The sequence below is a fragment of the Leptinotarsa decemlineata genome, unplaced genomic scaffold, assembly GCF_025532065.1.
Source record: "Leptinotarsa decemlineata unplaced genomic scaffold, Ldec_3_MD MMD2_P_RNA_scaffold_2, whole genome shotgun sequence".
In the NCBI taxonomy this organism is placed as follows: Eukaryota; Metazoa; Arthropoda; class Insecta; order Coleoptera; family Chrysomelidae; genus Leptinotarsa; species Leptinotarsa decemlineata.
In genome coordinates, this window is record NW_027412529.1 from 23,667,492 (window position 1) to 23,687,027 (window position 19,536).

General features: G+C 31.6%; 1 protein-coding gene across 1 annotated transcript in view; it reads left to right on the top strand.

The window, feature by feature from the left end:
- The window catches only part of LOC111507437 (exportin-4), a 26,691-nt gene continuing 7,155 nt past the window's right edge, over positions 1 to 19,536 (top strand). Inside the window, 9 exon segments of the mRNA XM_074185989.1 lie at positions 1 to 198; positions 254 to 640; positions 2,653 to 2,925; positions 4,401 to 4,684; positions 6,058 to 6,226; positions 6,884 to 6,977; positions 6,980 to 7,187; positions 8,321 to 8,795; positions 15,456 to 15,622. Of these exon segments, the coding sequence (XP_074042090.1) occupies positions 148 to 198; positions 254 to 640; positions 2,653 to 2,925; positions 4,401 to 4,684; positions 6,058 to 6,226; positions 6,884 to 6,977; positions 6,980 to 7,187; positions 8,321 to 8,795; positions 15,456 to 15,622 (2,108 nt within the window). The 5' untranslated portion in view covers positions 1 to 147.

The following is a 19,536-nucleotide window of genomic DNA, read 5'->3' on the forward strand; positions in this document are numbered from 1 at the left end:
AATGACTTGTGGCAACACTGGTCCCTAGGTGCTACTAACCTCCATTAACCCATAGATGCATTAACCTATATTTATTTATGGAGTAATTTTTATTTAAAAGCAACTCGAAGTCATACTGCTCCAAGTGTTTCATATTTTATTAAAAAAATGACTGAGCAAATTGTTGTGGAATTAGAAAATGCGGCTCGGGTTCTTATGGTTGTTTTATAGTTGTATGACGAAATGTAAAATACATTTTATTTCTATTTTTTAGGCTCCACCAAATGTGGTTTCAAATGAACAAAGACACTCTGCAGAAACAATTTTTTTAGATTTCAGGAGAAGTAAATCACCTTATGGAATATGTAGGGAAATTTTAGAAAAATCTGAAAATCAATATGTTATGTTTGAAGCTGCTGAAGTACTTAGAGGTGCCATAATAAGAGAATGGGCCTTCCTGTTGGATTCTGATAAGTCATCCCTCAGACAGTATTTATTGCAATATGTAACAACTAAAGAATTGCCCTCTTTCGTAAGAGAGAGGATATTACAAGTTATTGCTATTATGGTAAAGAGAGCAAGTATAGACGACAGTGGAAGAGAGAGATCAAGTATTTTACAAGAAGTTGAAAATCTTATAGTTAATGCGGAACCGAACAAGGTAAAAATAAAGCCATGGGCGGACGTTGAGCTATAATGTAATATATATTATAGTATCCCAATTAGATATAATTTATTATATTAAGCCAGCAATGGACGGAGAGCTGTTTTATGCAATAAAATGTATCATTCATATCTATATGCAATATATCATTGCAAGGCGGGTAAATTGTAACAAAGTTCATGTTTATTAAAGACAGCTCATATTTATTAAACACATTCATATTTTATCATGGTCTTGAGGTTTATTTTTCTTCTGAAGAACAGCAATCAGAGGTCCACTGCTTGTAATAGTATGTAATATTTAAAATATTTAACATTCGTAACGAAACGAGAGTAAGAAAATGAAGCTCAAAATTTTTTCTTCAACTCTATAACTTTACAAACAAAGAAGATACTGCAAAAAATAAGTTTTGGAATTTTTCAGTTTTTCCCTTATATTTTTCCTAACCAACAACTAGTCGTACTTTTTGTATCCATCAATAGCATCTGGAAATAGTATAGTATAGTATATATATATATATATATATATATATATATATATATATATATATATATATATATATATATATATATATATATATATGTACTATTTTGATCATTCCTATATTGATTTCAATCTAAGAGCCACCGGTAGACAGCTGTTTCAGCCTACTGGGCATCGTCAGTACCGGGCAGGCGGTCCTCGACTGAAGACAAAATGGGAATAACCAAAAAAAGTACTAGATAAAAATAACTGCGTAAACGCAAGCGAGACATAAGTGAAACCACCTATTGGTGTGACACCCAAGTCAACTTGCCAAGTTTTTATGTCAGTGTTGGTGGTTTGACCAATCAACCGACATCTGCGGTAGCAGAAATTTGGGAAGGTAACCTGAAATTCCATCGGAAATCGAGGACCGCCTGCCCGGTACTGACGGTAAAAAAACCAATCAAGGGAATTTCAAAAATTAAGAATTGTATGCCTTTACTCGCCATTTTAGATGTATAAAGATAGGGTTGTCATTGCTCAAAGAAAAGTTATTAGGAAATTATTAGGCATCACTTGGAGGAAATCACTCAAGACATTTTTCATTAGTCATCAAATTTTAACCTTTTCCCGCATCTACACCTTCAAAATACTTTTATATGTTCGCGAATGTATTGTTATACATTGTATTGTTATACTGTACTAATAACTCATTCTATCATAGCTACGCAACTCGAAATGCAGAGGAGTTGAGCATTCCTAAACATAAAACTAAAAATTGGAACATTCTCCCAAATATATGGGAATAAAATTATTCAATTGGTTACCAGACCATTTCAAACAGATGAACACAGTAGCATTCAAAAAAGCAGTTAAAAAATTGCTTCTTTCTAAGGCCTACTATAGTATTGGTGAATTTCTCTCGGACCATCTCGACTGAATGGGTTCATGCGGCTTTGGCATGACATATTCAATTTTTATAACTACAATTGTTTTAATTTTTGTAATTCTGACTTTTATTGTATCAAATTTTATTGTATTATTTTTATCTACGGATCTACAATTTTATCGTTTGATGTGATTTTTATGTGCTTGATACTGACCTATCCTATACGTTTGTCAACGTCTTTAAGGATGAATAAATATTATTATTATTATTATATTAAGCATGTTATATACATACAAACCTTCCTCTTGAATCACTCTATCTATTAAAAAACCCGCATCAAAATATGTTGCATAGTTTTAAAGATCTAAGCATACATAGGGACAGACAGCGGAAAGCAACTTTGTTTTATACTATGTAGTGATGTTCAATGCATTTTAATATGAAGCAATATTTCACAAATATGGAGATATATTAATAATAATGATGTTTATTGGCCTAGGAACGCCTAAATATGTAAATGTAGTAAGTCAAAAATTATTGAAACTACAGAAAAAAGATTAATAAATTAAATAAATATATACATTATAGTTCAACTTGTCGTCCGTTACCAACTTGAATTAATTTTCCTAACATTTTATGTATAACCACGTTTCAGAAAATTTTGGGATGCAATATTATATCAAATTTAATGCAAGAATATGCAACCACCATAAAATCAACAGACGTTGGACTACCATGGGAAGTACATTTCAAAGCTAAGAAGCAATTTGAAGCCACAGACTTGAAGAGAATTTTTCAGTTTTGTGTGTATCTTCTGTCAGAGGTTGTCAAGAATGACCCCCCATATTCACCAGAGTTCATCGACCTTGTGGGACATCTGTTGAAGATTACCGAAAAAGTTTTGACATGGGGATACGTTTCACCAATTCATATCCTTTTAAAAATGTGAATTATTTTTTAGAACACATTCGTTGACATTTGCATGCATTGATGAAGGTTGTAATATGTCATTGAAAAATATGAATATGATCTGAAAATAACAGTGATATTTTCATTACCATTTAGGGTATTTTTACAATAATTATTGCTATTGAAATTATTTGGATATCCAGCAAAATTCATAGAAGGTATGACTTTCCATGATACCCTGTTGAATCAAAAGCCATTGGTATAGTTTCATGATGACACTTATATGTGTGTCATTGGCATTATATTGCTCTTGTCTTTATACATGAGATGAAAAACAAATATGGAAATGAAATTAAATTAGAAGCTCAAGTTATTATTTTTTCCAAATTTGAATCAATGAAAGTAGTACTTATTTATTGGTGCCACATTTCATTGTCATGGTGTTTTTCTTTTCTTCATTGTTCTCTACTATAATGTCTACATCTTTCATGATGTTTAATTTTTTTGATGTAGAAGAAATTGGAATTTGTTGCAGAATATGAGGTGGAGCAGGTTCTCTAAATTTGAATTCTATTTCTGTAGGGGACTTCTCATCTAGTAACTGCCTTCCATCAAGCAAATTGTGAGCCGAATTGAGTAGTAGTACTTCACTATTGTATGAAACTCATCTATTTCCTCTTTGTTTCTTGAACAAAATTTTTCAACTCACTCCAACTTTTTAATTAGAAATCCTTTTGTTCTCAAGTGAATTTTCAAGAATGTGACCATTTTTTCAGAATAATTTTCATAATTTTGTTTGTTCAAATTAACTGAAAAGAGTTCAAAAGGGTGACTTCATCCAGAGCTGTTCTTCTTTATACACTTGAGGTCCAACCATACCTATTTCACTTTTATCATATCTAAATTTATTCGATTCACTGCATTCACGTTTTTCTCTCACTGATTTTGATTTCACCAAATCAAATTCATTACTGCTGCTGCTGCTGCTATTCTCTGTAGTATATTCCGGATGTCATTCCTTGAAAAAGCTGCCTGGAAACTCTGCATCACTACTTTTTCTCCGTACCATTCAAGCAATTTTTCCTCCTTATATTACATTCATAGTTGAAAAATTGCTTAATCTTCAAATACAATCTCATGCTTGATCCTGTAAACTGCATTTATTGGAAATTACCCACTAATATTGCCAATTTTTACTTTATATAACTTCTGGCTATATAAATCCAGTATTTTTTATTTGATTCTTCAAATACTTTTTCAATTGATTTTTTAGAGCAGTTTTAGATTTTTTATTTCTCCAGAGAATATTGCATTTAAAATATTTGGTGTATACTGTTTTTGTTGTACCAAGAGACTTGATTTAGACATATAACATCAGTGTTGTACCATATGGAGTCAGGAACATAATGATCATCATTTTAAAATTACAAGTGTCAACAAATGTGTTTATTGGGAATTGATGATTTTTTTTTTATAATTTCTTAACTCGTAACACTTCCGAAAAGGCTCATTGGTATTTATGAGTCTGTATTTGAATCAGATGCAGCACCTTCCTTGAAACTAACGGAATCTTGGTCTGAGATAATTCTCAATCCTGAGCTGTTACCCTTGATGTTCCAAATTTATTGGAAAGTTAGAGATTCTGATCATTTGGCACATCACTCAATGGCTTGTTTAGTACAATTTGCAACTCTCAGTGGTGGAGTTATAGCTTCTGACGAATCCAGAAAGGAATACTTGAATTCATACTTGATGTCATTTTTGAAACTGTTGTTAAAGTAAGTACTAATATTAATCCATAAAAATTATTTTTAATGAAAGTACTCCTAGCCCAATATTTTGAATATTTAGTGACTATATTTCATCACAACTTTCAATCTATTGAAGAAGAACAGTTCAATAGTAAATACAATGAAAAACATATGAAAATGAAAATTGTCCAATCATGTTTCTGTAGGAAGAATATAGACTTGTTTGAGTTCATTTCCATTGTACATTCGTACAGCAACAATAAAACTGATCGACTCCAGGTTACAATTGCGTTATTCTTCCTAGATTCCATTTCAAAGGGGGTAAATTATAATCTTTCAATAAGACTAAGTCACCAATCTTTGGTAACTTCGTAGAATTTTCCTTCCATTTTATTAGAGATTGCAATTTGGATACTTGACATGCCACCTTTTTTATAAAGATTGTAGCACTTTCGATATTTCTTCAATCTATTAATATGTCATCAATGGGTCCCAAAATCTTATAAATTGCCGACTACTCAAGTTTATATAGATATCTCTTTTTGATCACATACTGTGATTTGGTATGGAGCAGCCGAACTGTATGCTGAACAATCAGTGCAGGTTATTCAGTTTTAAAACTTTCTAAATTAACTTTTGGTATAAATAATAGCCCTACAAACTTCAAACTATGTAAATCGAATAAAGTGGTATCCGATACGCAGTAAAGTAAATTTTACGAAATATCCGTGTTGTGAGTATTATATTTTTGTATTAAACATGCCACATATTATAGGAATGTAGGTTTTCACGGCTGACGTCAATGTTTTGGTTGGTTTCTGGGTTTTGGAGATTGGTTACAATCTCCAAACGTTTCAACTGCGGCAGTCATCTTCAGTGGCGTGGTTGAAGTACTCTTCTTGACGTATCAACTGAAAGGATTGTTCTTGTGATAGTGTAAGTAACGTTACCTGAACATTATTGAATTTTGTCATTTTTAAAGGACCAGACTGTCGATATTTTCAAATTGTTGTGTGTTTACTAAAGATAAGCAAAAACAAGGAATGATAAACGATGCTGAGGATACTGAGGTTAGAATTTAGGAACTCTCAGAGATAACTTAGAACTGTTGGAGGAATGTTGGACAGTTTTTACAGCTTCTGCCTGTATCCTTGGTCAGTTGATACGTCAAGAGAAGTACTTTTACCACACCACTGAAAATGACTGCCGCAGTTGCAATTGAAAAGTTTGGAGATTGTAACCAAAGAAGACCATAGCAAAACAATGCCACATATTTGTTTATAATTTTTAAATTATTTTATGCTTTTTAGATATAGGATTTTAATCTGTTCATGACAGTTTTGATTGATTAAGTAGTTTGGGCATGGTGGACTAAATTTTCATAAAATTAATTTTTTCAGCATAAAAATCAAAAGTAAGGAATCTCTTGGAATATCGAATATCGTGAAAAAATTGGTTATATTTTTTATCCATGATATAACGAAACTTCAGCCTTCTTTACAAGACACATTACTTGATGAATTCACAAGGTTAACTTGTCATTTTTGTGAAGAAGCTACTCTCGAAGAAGTAAGTATAACATATTCTACATGACAGAAGAAAATTATATATTTTACGTATCGCTCATATATTGTAGGTATGTCAAAACATATAGTTTAGTAGTGAACTGATGTTAGATTGTTAAAATTGTCAGACAATCTTAATGTAAAAGTCAAGAACAGACCCCAGAAATTTTTTTTAATATATTTCTTTCAAATCACAGAAAAATTTTATTATTTGTTTGAAAATGATAGATTTTATATTTTCACCATTCTTGTCAGTTAACTTCAGTAATTTCACGATTTTCAGAAACCATTTTCTTTAATGACGATCATAACATTATCGATTTTATTAGACACGGTGTCATCTTTCCATTTAGTCCTTTTAGCCAGAGCTGTTATATACTATTTTCAAAGGCTGAAAATCATCAGAAAGATCAGTTTCATTCTTGGAATCGTAAATCTTTTGTTAATTTCAGTTTTTAATTCCACAAAAATGTTCAATCATATCTGCAATATTTTTTTAAAAGGGTTAGTTATTTGAAAAAAATATGAAAGAGTCACTTTCAATATTTATCAATGTGACTGATAAAATATAAACAGTAGAATCTAGAATAACAAGACGAGGTTGATTGAGTTCAAAATAAATAATGAAGATATTATTTCAATCAGTAACAATTCCTTTTAGAACAGCGAAGAAGACAAATTTTTCAGTGAAGCCTTTGACAACATGTTAGAAGCTTGGCCACCACTTATTCAAGAATATAGCCTTTCACGGGGAGATAAGTTCCGGTATGTTCACAACGAATAATTAGCATGTATATTGAGTGTCATTTAGCACCACCTGTTGGAACTAGACAAGTCTCTTCCTGTGATCAGGATGAAATAGAGGACAACGAAGATAATGATAGAATTCGATACAGGGATCAACTGCAAGTAATAGGAATGTTTGGAAGAGTAGTTCCTCATCATACATTACCTGTATTATTCAGGTTAGCAATATAAAAGTGTTGATTGTATATCGTTATTACTTAATAGCATTTCTCAAATTGTGTCATTATTTATGTGGTATTTCAGGGTGTAAAAATATCTTCAACAATAGCTGTATCTGATTAAAAATGCAAGTTTATGGTAAATTGTCAATAATGTTCTTGTTCTACATATCTTTTCCCAATCTAATCTTCTGTGTTCATAGAAATCATCAACCAATAAGTTTACTGACTTCCTTTCCATAACTCTTTGATGATACATATAGTAGTAATGATTATTTAAAAAAACTAATTAATACAGTTTATTGTATGATTTTCACTATAATAGTGAAACTGTATTAATTAGTTTTTCAATATGGATTTTCATCAAGCATAGGCCAGTTCTATTCAATTAGTAATGATTATTTGCCTTTTTTTTTGGAAATAGCTGAATTTCTCATAATATAAATTGTAGAAAAGTCAGAGAATATGCTATTTATGAGGAATTTGACTCTAAGGAAATAAAATCCCTTTCAAGCAAACAGGATACTTACCCATCGAAGTTGATATTGAATGATGAAAGTGTTAATATTACTGATTCCATTGGTTATTTTGGTTAAAAGACTTGAATTGTAGAAAAAAGTGATTCTTTATTTCGTAATTTTTTTCAGAAGACACTTATTTTATTATATTGATGGATGTAGCCGTTACTACGTGGTAGGAAATCATAATGAAGAAACAAGAAATGAAACTTTCTATGTTTTATTACCACTTTTATTTTTAACTAACGTTACTGTAGTTTCGTCCTTTACGGATATTTTCAAACTTATACAATAAACTCGTCCGTATAGGACGAAACTGCAGTAATGTTAGTTACAAACAAAAGTGATAAAAACATAGAAAGTTTCGTTTCTCTTTAAAAATCTGTGTCTGTTTAAAATATGTTTTTCTGTTAATCACTTATTTTATTAACATTGAAGTGTGATAATCGTTTGAATTAACATAAAAACAATCTCAGTACGTCACTGTTATTTTAGAATTAAAAATACTAGGAGCTCTGTTAACTCATTTATTTTACAGTCTAGATTATCTTGATTGAATGAAGAAATTATATAATTATTATAAAACAAATAAATAATGGAAAACATTTTTTTCAGGCTATTAGAAGCAAGAATTGACAAACTTGTGGAGCAAATACAAGTGATGCAGTCTCGTGCAATGACCATTTCCGAAGCAGTAGCTCTGGACGGCCTTTTTGAAGATATTCATTGGATTATACTCATTGCTGGGCATGTGTTATGTATGGATAGTGATGGAGAGACACCTATGATTCCTTCCGAAATAATGCATCATTCGCTGGAACAACATATTTGCCATAAAGCAGGTTTAGAAGCCTCCTTGAAGTGTATTGCTGCAATCGAGTCAAAAGTTGCGAAACCAGAAAACTTTGAACAGAGTGATCATGTAATTCGTATTGTTTTCGATATTATGAAATTATGTACAATCGAAGATTTTGCAGCATCTGTCAATTTGGCACAGTTTATGAGCCCTGAAGTTGGATCATCGATTATGTGGTTCTTGAAAAGATGGTGCCTTTCATATTTATTACCTGTGGACTTGTACTATCAAGAGGTATTTTTATGATATATGGTTTTGGGTTTTTGGGGAAGTTGCAAATAACTTTTCAATAATGTCTGCCGTAAGTCACAGGATCAGTTTTTGTTCATTTGGTATTCTGCATATTGACCATTTTTTCAATGAGAATGTATGAGTAACTTTTATAAAGGCCAAGGTTAGTAAAAATATTCTCAAAGTTCCTTCTAGTAGTAGCAACTAATTTTCAATTATTTCACATTTTCAAGTTCATTTGGTGATTATTGTTAAAAGTGATCCGTATCACCATTTGATTTGAATTTTGAAAATGTGTGTGCAGGTGTCAGTAGGGGAACAAGTGAGCGAAAGTGAATTATCAAGTTTGAAATGAACTGTGCTTACCTTAATATTTTTGAACGTGTATGTCAACTTGGTTGGTGAAAAATGTATCGAGAAGAGTATTGAAGCACTAGTGATTGGAAAATGTGCTTGTTTTCGGATATATCCCAAAAGTTTCAGCAACGACTGACTTCAAGATAAAACCTACATCCTTACAGTCAACTCACCTACCACTGATGATGTCTGCGTTAGTAATAGAAGAAACGTTTGGTACTACAGGTTCCATTCAATCCCGACCTAGCAGCACGTATTTAGTTCTATTCAATAAATATTATATAGTAGAATTGGTAGAAAAAAGAGAAATGGAAGGAAGGCCAAGAAACAGATGAAGGAAAGAAGTCGAGAAATGCATCAGAAAACTGAAAAGAGCTGAAAAGAAAGAGCAAAAGACAGAAACGATATGGAAAAATAGGTCGACTTCAAGAGACCTCCTACTATGCTTGTAGAGCTATATACTTCCAGAAAACACCACAGGAGAAATATTAATCATGAATGAAAATTGAAGAAAAGCAAACATACAGTAGAATCCGGATATAACGACCTTCAAGGTACCGGATATGTCGTACTAACCGAACGACGCACAAAACGGATTAATTCTGTGGTAGTAAAGAGTTCATTAGTCTTTCATTTTGCTGTTCGGATTGCTGATCGATAGGTGAATAAAACATTTTGTAGGAATCACATATGCTTTATTTTAATAGTTCTTAAATATCCTAATGCACAAACATATGTACTTACATTATGTACTGTAATACGAAGAGATAAAATACACACGCAATGCACGAAAAAACTGTGTTACTAACGTAGAAAGTCTGTTATTCGTGTTTGTTTATGACAAACTTTTGTTCGGTAGTAAGAATTTCGTACAGCATTATGAATTCGCGACATCATTGTTTTCATAACATCATCTTCCAAGTTAGTCTGAACAAACACATTGAGCGTTTCCGCAGCCTTCAGAGCTTCAGACACAATCAAGGTTGGATAAATCTCCTCTGGTGCGTCATCATCACCGTCATTACCATTGCTATTCGCGTCGTTGGCAATTATATTTTCCACAAGTGCATCATCATCTGCATCATCGGCACACGCGTATTGTTCAAAGTCATCGTTTGTTATGGATAACTGATGCATATCAATAGCCCTCGCCCAAATGCTCAGCGGAACGTCATCTTCTTCGTTGAAATCATCTGGATTTGAAGTTGGGCTACATTCTACATTGTTTTGCAATGTCTTATTCAACTGCTCATGAGTAGAAGTCCTTATACGTTTGCATTTCAAAACACTGGCATTGAACAGCGACTCGATCTTATCTTTATTCTTTTTAATTCTGGATATTGTAGAATGGGATACGCCAAACTCTTTTTCGAGGGCTGCATTTGATTCACCAGCTTCCAATCGGTGTAATATTGCACTTTTTTCTTCAATTGTAAAACACTTTCACTTCACAGAATTCATTTTGTCGAACTTTATGAACTTACAACAGGTGACAAAGACTTCATACTGGAACCTCTGGCGTAAAATCAATCTATTAATATCTGTTAGTAGTACCTATCAATAGAGGTACCTAATAAGAGGGAGTGCGCCAAGGTATTGGTGCGCAGATTGTGTAAACAAAACATTGCGCGACGTTTTAACCGAATGTATTATCATGAAAAACGGTCGTTTAAACCGGAGTCGCACTAAACGGTATATTTTCTCAATAACTAAATATGAAACTAAACTTGAGTAAAAGTTATCATAGCTGTAAACGGATAGTCGTTATATGTGAATTCTACTGTAATTTCATGAGAAAATGTTGAAAAAATGTCTTAATTTCTATTCCATGGAAATCTTTTGTCTCAGTTTTCTTGTTTTTAACACGCCTTTATTAACTTCACTTGTATGTTTGTTTATTTGTAACCGACTCCTTTGGACTCGATTTTGACTAACTTTAAACGGACAAATGTATTTTAAACTTTGTACACTTATCAAGAATCGGTAACAATACAATAATTTCATATACCTCACTGTCTTGATCAGAATCGCCAGGATTAAATAATTTCCTCACACAGTCTCTGTGTGAGATCAAGTGAGACAACCACACTGTCTGCGCATGCCTATATATTTTATATTGAAACAAACCGGCTTGAAATAGCAAGCCAAACTGAAAAGTGGAAAATAAATAATAGTTTAAAAAACTAAAAAACACGCTTTAATAGCAAAACACACACTAAAAAATTAATAATAATTCGAAACTAATTTAAGATTATGTTCAACATCGTTAAAAAGTCCTATGGCTTGATGTAATTGATGACTTTTGATAAGGCTGAATTCAGAATAAATCTAATGAACAAAAATTGTTGTTAAAAAGCATGGAGTGCTAAATATCCATTGTTATAAATATTTGGTTAGGAGCTGTTTGCCAGATTGAAGCCATAATAAAAATATAATTTCAAATATACCACGCTTTTTTACAAGAAAATAAATTTTTTGTAAATAGATTTATTATGATTTCAGACTTATTGAAAGTATTAGTTTCCTACATCAAGTCATAGGACTTATATCGATGTTGAATACAATATTGAATTAGTTTCGAATTATTTTTTATTTTCTAGTTGTGTTGCTCTTAAATCATGTATTTTTTTTCAGTTTTTTCAAACTATTTTTCAACACCTTTCCATCTTAATATTACTTTTATTGAATTCTGAGTGTCAGTGTCATCGATATTTGAGCTTGATAGAGGTTTGTAATCAGGAGTTTTTACAATCGTCTCTTTGATAAAGTGCGTTTTTGAAGTTTGAAATTTCTCAAAAATACTTTTGAAGATTGTGATTCATACTGACAAATATTAATTAGTTCAGAAGCTTGATCTATAGTTGATGTTGATTTAATTTTAGTACGTGAATTCGTTTTCCAAAATCAAGAGGATATTCATTTCTTTTAAAAACTGGTGAAAAAAGTTGTTGAAAGTTATCGAGATTTTGTCTATCACAAAATGCACTTCTTAATTTTCTATCTAATAGTGCCCATTTACTTAATTATTGAGAAAGAAAGGTTTAGGCTTTCTACTTCTCCATCTGTACACAAAAAAATGAAGAAGAAGAAAGCCAAAACCTTTCTTTCCCAAAAATCATTATCCTAAAAATATGCAGATAAAGAAACAAGAAATATACTAAGTTCTCAATTGTTAATCAAATTAATTTGGAATAATTACCCAATTAATCTAGCATTAACCTACAGTAAGTAGGCATACTTGAAGACTGGCTATAAATCAAATAATATAAAAGAACAATTCGTTCAGGACAGTCTTCACTTACCTACATAGTGTGTTCATGGACTGACACCTAATCAAATCAAATCAAATTTATTCACAGAAGTCAATACAAATGTATAAAAGACACATTATATAAACTTATTGGACTAGTCATAACAGAACCTACAAGCTACAGCAATAAAAATACAAAATAAGTATATATTAAGTCTATAAACAATAAAAGTTACAAAAATACAAACATAAAATGAGTGTATATTGAAAAGAAGTACCGTCTGTTCATAAATAAAGGAACAATTTTTCAATCACAGACATTAATATAACAGTACATTAATGATAGTAATAATATAATATTATATAATAATGCACATACACTTACATAAAAAATTCATCTAAACAATAAAATAAGTTTCCTTCCAAGTATTTCTGAAGAGCGTTCCTGAAGCAGTTTAGATTTGACAATTCGTGAGTTGGACCAAACAGTTCCTTAAAATGACTAAAACATGTTATACCTTGATAAATATAACAGTTTTGCCCAAAAGTCGACGCACATTTTCACGCTTTCTAGTTGAAATATTTGTGAATAGAACTATTTGATAACATTGAAGCCTCTTGTTTTTTTTATATTTACAATAATTTGCATTATATAAAGTGTAAGAATTTGTAACTGTGAAAATAACTGATTACATGTATGATAAATACTTTATTGACATGAGCTGAATTGCCCCAAAACATCAGACCATATGTTAATAGGGACTGGACAAGCCCATAATATGCTAATTTTTATACTTCCAAAGACACTGTTCTTTGTAGCTGTCTAATTATAAAGCAAATAGTGCCTAATTTTCTCGCAAGAACATTGATGTGTTCCTTCCATGTCATCTTATGATCCATAATAATTTCAAAAAATTTTATTTAATTCACTTGTTCAATGCTTTTATTATTGATTTTTATCAGAACCATTGTTCATATTTTGCGTTATAAATGTCATAAAAAAAAGTTTTAGATACATATTTACTAGTTTATAAAATTCATTTGCGGTGATATTTGTCCTCGCTACTGCATCCCGTGTGTTAGTTTCTGAGACCAGTATATTTGTTTCATCAGCATACATAAATATATTTGATTGCTCTTGGTTGTGATTTACTTTGATTCATGACTACTATTGGTTTCCTATCTTTCAAGTAGGAAGCAATCCAATTATTTGCCACATCTCTAACTCCAATACAGTACAATTTATCAAGTAAGAGTGTATGATCGATTGTTTCAAAAGCCCTACTGAAATCAAAGTATAGAGTTATCAAGCGTTCTTTCCCATTTAATGCAGCGTAGATATTCGTACACGAGTCTGCAATTGCTGTAGTTGTGGATTTATTAGTTCTAAACCATTTTGATAACTTGATAGGAGCTTCTGGTTTTCTAAAAATGAATTCAATTGAATATTGAATGAGGCATCGAAAATTTTTGCGAAATGTGTCTGAAGACATACATTTCGATAGCTTGTTATGAAGCTCGAGGCATAGATGGAATTTTCGGGAAAACTATTTTATAGTTTTCCCGAAAATTCCATCTATGCCTCGAGCTTCTTTACGTGTGGTTTTCATAATATAGTCTTCAATGTCTTTGGGTGTTGTTGGTCCAAGAAAACAACTACTCCCCTGGCTAATACCACGAAGGACGTTGGATTATATCTGACATATGTCAGTGGCAGGATTCTTCACAAAATAAATTCCTGAATATGCTTATTGCGATACAACTGTCGAATCGGTTTTCAATTATTAGAACAGGCACACTTGCAGACAGGTTTTTGGCAACATATCTGTCATCATACCCTCTGTCCGTAGAGGCCAAATAAAAATCATATCCCTTCTGTCTCAATTCCTTAAAATAAACCTAATTATCAACAATTCAATCAAACACCACAATATCTGAATCAACCAATAAATATTCGGTATGGACCACATCGAAATGTGTTCAGACCAAATAAACCTGATCAAAGAACTTTTCAGTTGAAACTGAAGAATTTCTGGTTCGATCTTCTTCCGCTATCCTACTCTCGACTGCGCCAATTATAGGCTCGAGTTAGAGGATTTACAGACTCTTATGAAGCTACTCACTGACCTGCTGCTCTATTTAAGATGGGGTACTTATATATCCTCACTAGCGTAAGCACTTTATGATTTGGACAAGCAAAAATGAAGGTTTTATATTAACTTTCAGATGAACCGAAATAGAGACAAGAATTTAGAAATTTCGAAAAGGTTATGTAGACGTGAAGATTTAAAAAATCGTTACGAATTATTTGAATATTTTAACACCTTTAGCAAAGCTTACATCTGCACGCGAGTAAGCTTTGAATTGTTTTTGTGAAGTGAACTCAAAAATACTGTAATACAATTGCAAACATACAAAAACGTTCGAATGTGGTATACCCAAGAGAGTCAAGCTGCTAGAAAGATTGAATTACTTCAAATTAGTTCAGAACTTGAAGTACTTTGAGAACAAGGAAAGCGATGAGTAAACAAGTGAAATAAGTGGGATAGTCATAAAATATATTTGAAGGATAGTGTTTGTTGTGTGATTTTGAATTAACAACGATATTATGTTTCAATAAGTGTATTTATGATTAGAAAGGACATTGGTGATAGTGGGAGATCAGTTTTTTATTTACCTGATTTTTCAGTTGATACAGATAATTCAATGATGTGGAGAATACAAAATGTTAGAAAGAATTATGCCAAATTAAGGAAAGCATATGGCTGAGCAGAAAATATATAATATTATCAGGAATTATAACTTTTCATTTGATTAACTAACCTTCAATTTCACTCTCTGGTCAGGTACTCATTCTCTCTCATTGAAAAAATGATCTACATCTATATTTGTAGATTTGCGTATACAGATATGAGTTTTTGTGAAAGAACTTCTGTCGAGTTTCAAAATCAAAACTTTCTTCAAAATTAGGGATGTATACCTTTCCCAATCCTTATTTTAATTTTATCCAAATAATTTATGTCCCTTGAAACTAATGCAATCTTCTCATTTTTCAGTTGAGTCCAACTTTAATTGGCTGTTTGGGGAAAGATACGGAAGGAGCTAAATTGCTTGTAAGCTCCGTTTTATCCAAGATACGATCCAATATATATCACTTTAAATCTGAACCGATCCTGTTGAGAGATACTGTTGATTTATTTTGCGATATCTGTGTCAAGTACAAGTGAGTTAGACTTATTTACTATTTAAAATTAGTGACCATATAAAGCCTCATATACAGTGGCCTATTTAAAATTCTAGCAAGCATACAAAATAGATTTTCCAACAGATCAGAATTTCTTGGGAAAGAAAGTTTTTGGCTTTCTATTACTCCATCTGATACAAAAAAAGGGATGAGAGAATTTTCCAAAGAAAGGAAGGAAGTAATCAATTTGAAACTCTATATACATGAATGTGTAGATCATGCAAAGAAGTAACTTTCAGTCACAAACTGAAAGAAAGTTCTTCTGAAACAGCTACTTTCATATAAACATTGAATTACACGAAAGAAAATAATTCTTTCGAAACAAATACTTCTATATGAACACTGAATTATACAGAAGATACTTTTCTCTACTCAGTTTGTATTTCAAACATTTGTTGTGGAATAAGAATCAGATATCATTCACATGAGTTCTACTTTGAATGAATGGTATTAAATTATACTCACATGTATTCAATTGTATGTGGAGTACAGATGGAGTAGTAGAAAGCCAAAAACTTTCTTTCCCAAAAAATTAATCACTCCTAAAAATATAACCCCTTCAATTCAAATCAGAATTTCATTGTTGAAAATCTGAAAAAAATATTAACAACATTTTTATAGAAGGTGTAAGAGAAATAGTGTATTAAATTATCTCACAAATTCACTTTTATAACTTTCTACAAAATTCTGGTAACTCCACCATATTCAACGGGTTTATCACTGTCCAGAATTTCATCAAACTCTATTCATCATTGAAAAAGTAAATAAGTAAAGAACGTTTGAAAAACGTGTCACTTAATGAAAAAATAGCAAATTTCTGACCACACATCTTAATAGGAATAATAATCACCAAAATGAAATCATAATACGAAAATCAATCTCTTATTCATATTTATTGTAAATAATATGAAAGGAGAAGATACGAAATTGAAACACAATTTTAACTTTTGTGGCCAAACCTCCATTCAAGTCAATACGTTTATCATATTGCGTGCAAACATATTTTAATGTGGAACGTAATTCAGTTCTTTTTAATTTTTGAGGCTTTCACAAACCCCAATTGAGTACGTTTTCTTTTCAATAAATGTTTCTATTTCAAAATACCATGGTTATACTGAGTAAAAAAATACAAGACAAACCAATGAAACTTATATACAAAAGAATTTGAAGATACCTGAATTAAACAATTACAAACATTTTCCCCCCAGTGAAGAATCTCATTTCTACATTTTCATCCTACCATCTCAACTTCCACTGGAAGTTTACACAACTTGGAGACGGGTCCTCTTTAAATGTTCTTTTTTGTCTGAATATCTGCAATCAATCAGGGCCAGACAACAAGTTATTATTGAGATTCACACTATGTGACTTCACAGCTGCATCAAAAATCAGTCTAATTTTATTTGATTTGTTAGGATTAATGGTGGCAAAATGTGGAAAATACCATGTATGAGGGGCTCAATGGATGCTTCTTCTGGTGATAATTTTGTGATAAACCCTTCTTCACATATCTTTTGAATTTTTCGCAATAGCTGTTCCCAAAGTTTTTGTTTTTCATGCATTTTCTTTCAAACACTGCAACCTCTGTAATGTAACTGTTTTACTTTTTGGAAGCTGAGGATTTTCATTTTTCCAAAAGATACCGATTTCGAAATCACTTACAACTCATTTTGCAGTCGTTTTCATGATAAGTACCACCACTGAAAATGAAACATTGTTTATGTTGATTCGGAAAAAGAAATGTATTGATTAATCAAAGTTCTACACTCTACTGGATATTATTCGATGTCATTGATGTGAGGTGTCATTGAATCACTTATAATTTGGCAATGAGACTTACAGAAACCGAACGAATCGAAATTTCAATTATGATTTGCTGTGGAGATAAAGTAAGGACTCAGGCAGAAGTTCGTGATTTATTTAATACTAAATATTTCAACCAAGAGCCCATTTCTTAATCAACAGTTAGTAAAATTGAGAAAGTTTTGAGAAATGGGTCATGTTGAAGATATCCGTAAAAGTCGTAGAAAATCAAAATTATTTCCAGACCTACGTTTAAAAATAACTTCAACAGTTTATCTCTGGTAGAAGTCCATTATATCTCAATGTGGAGTGCAGTAGATTTTCGAAGAATAAAAACTCAAAGTCGTCACAATTTAATATTACCATCAGATGTTAGAACGGTAAAACCATCAATCAATACATGTTTCGAACTTATATAGGTTCATCATCAACTACTTATTTAAAATTCTACAATAAAAGAAGAACAACATAACAATAGTTAATACAATGAAGTATGAAATACTTACATGGAGAAGAAAATATTTTATGGAGAAAAGAAAATTGTCACATGTTGAAGAATTGTTCACAATATTTGTGCCTGGAACTCTAGATAAAAAGTCAAATTTTTTTATCGGAACTTTCACGCTCATGCAGATCCTTATCTCCAGCACCGCTTCCATCATATGTTTTTCCTTCTTTTTACTTCTATAAAATCATCCTCCATCTCCAGCCAAATTTGATCAAAGTAAACAGTGAAGTCCACACTAGAACAAATATAAACTTCCATGTATCCAGGACAAACTCTAAGTCAGCAATGAATAGTCGTTCTTTGAGAAACAACACAAGTACTCACACTTTCAAACGAGCGTTATTTCAGCATATCAATAAAGATAATAAAGTTTTATTTTTTTTTTTTTGACATGTATATTGTACATGTACCTGTATAATGTATATAATAATAATCTTTATTCAAAAATAGACATCCTAATATACAAATGGTAATATGATTGTGAATATTAAATAAAATTTTAGACGAAATATATAATATTATTAGATGTTAGATATAGTATTAGATATAACATGCGAAAATAAGAAAATGTACTAGTGGGAAAATGGACAATGAAAAGAAAACAATAGATGCAGATCTTAATCTAATAATTCTGTGATCGTATATATTCCATAAGGGAGTGTTTAAATTGTTGGAGTGAATTGCTTTTTTTAATGTTGATAGGAAGTTTATTATAATTCATTATCATTATTTTTTCTACTTCAACTTTTATGAATACAGTAGAATCTCACTAATCCGACACTATTAAAAACCAGAGGGTGCCAGTTACTAGATTTTAGAGAAAGTTCACATTAAATAAAATAGTGTCTTGTGTTAACGTTTATTTGACATTTTCAATTACATTTTAATTACACTATTCTCGCTTCAAAACAACAGGTTAATACATGCATACGTGCATGTGATACGTTTTAAGTTTTGACTGTTAGACGACGACTGCGACGACATGCGACAGGGCGCATGAAGGTAGAGGGGCAAGAGAGGCGCGGGCGGAGGATTATTGGGCGTATCGATCTATTGAAGTGCCAGATTAGTGAGATCTACTGTATATTATGTTTTTCTATTGATTTTTTTAAGATAACTTCAAAATAATATTATGTATTATACTTTTAAAGAACATTTGTACATTAGGGGCACCAAAATAAATAATACTACTTTTGCATCATTCTGGACATAATTTGCGTTGTACGATAAACTGTATGCCTCCAGTGAACAAGTGATTCATATTCGCACAAAATATGAGAAGATATCTCTGTCCTTTTGTTGCATTGCCTTCAGCTAATATCTGCTTTGTATAGCTCTATTTTGTTCGGATGTCCTCACAATAGACAATGTCTAGTGAAAAGTCCTATAATTGTTCGGGACCAATCCTTGCTTTGTTGAAGCAGTTTCCTTCTTGAATAGTCTCTTTATAAAAAAAAAGTCCATGTTGTTTCCGGGTTATTTTCCTAGTACTCTTTGTTTCCTATAGACCCACTCGCCAATCCGATTCCATACCAAAGTTCAGGGCTTATATATGCAGTTGATTATCCGCATCTGGTACAGT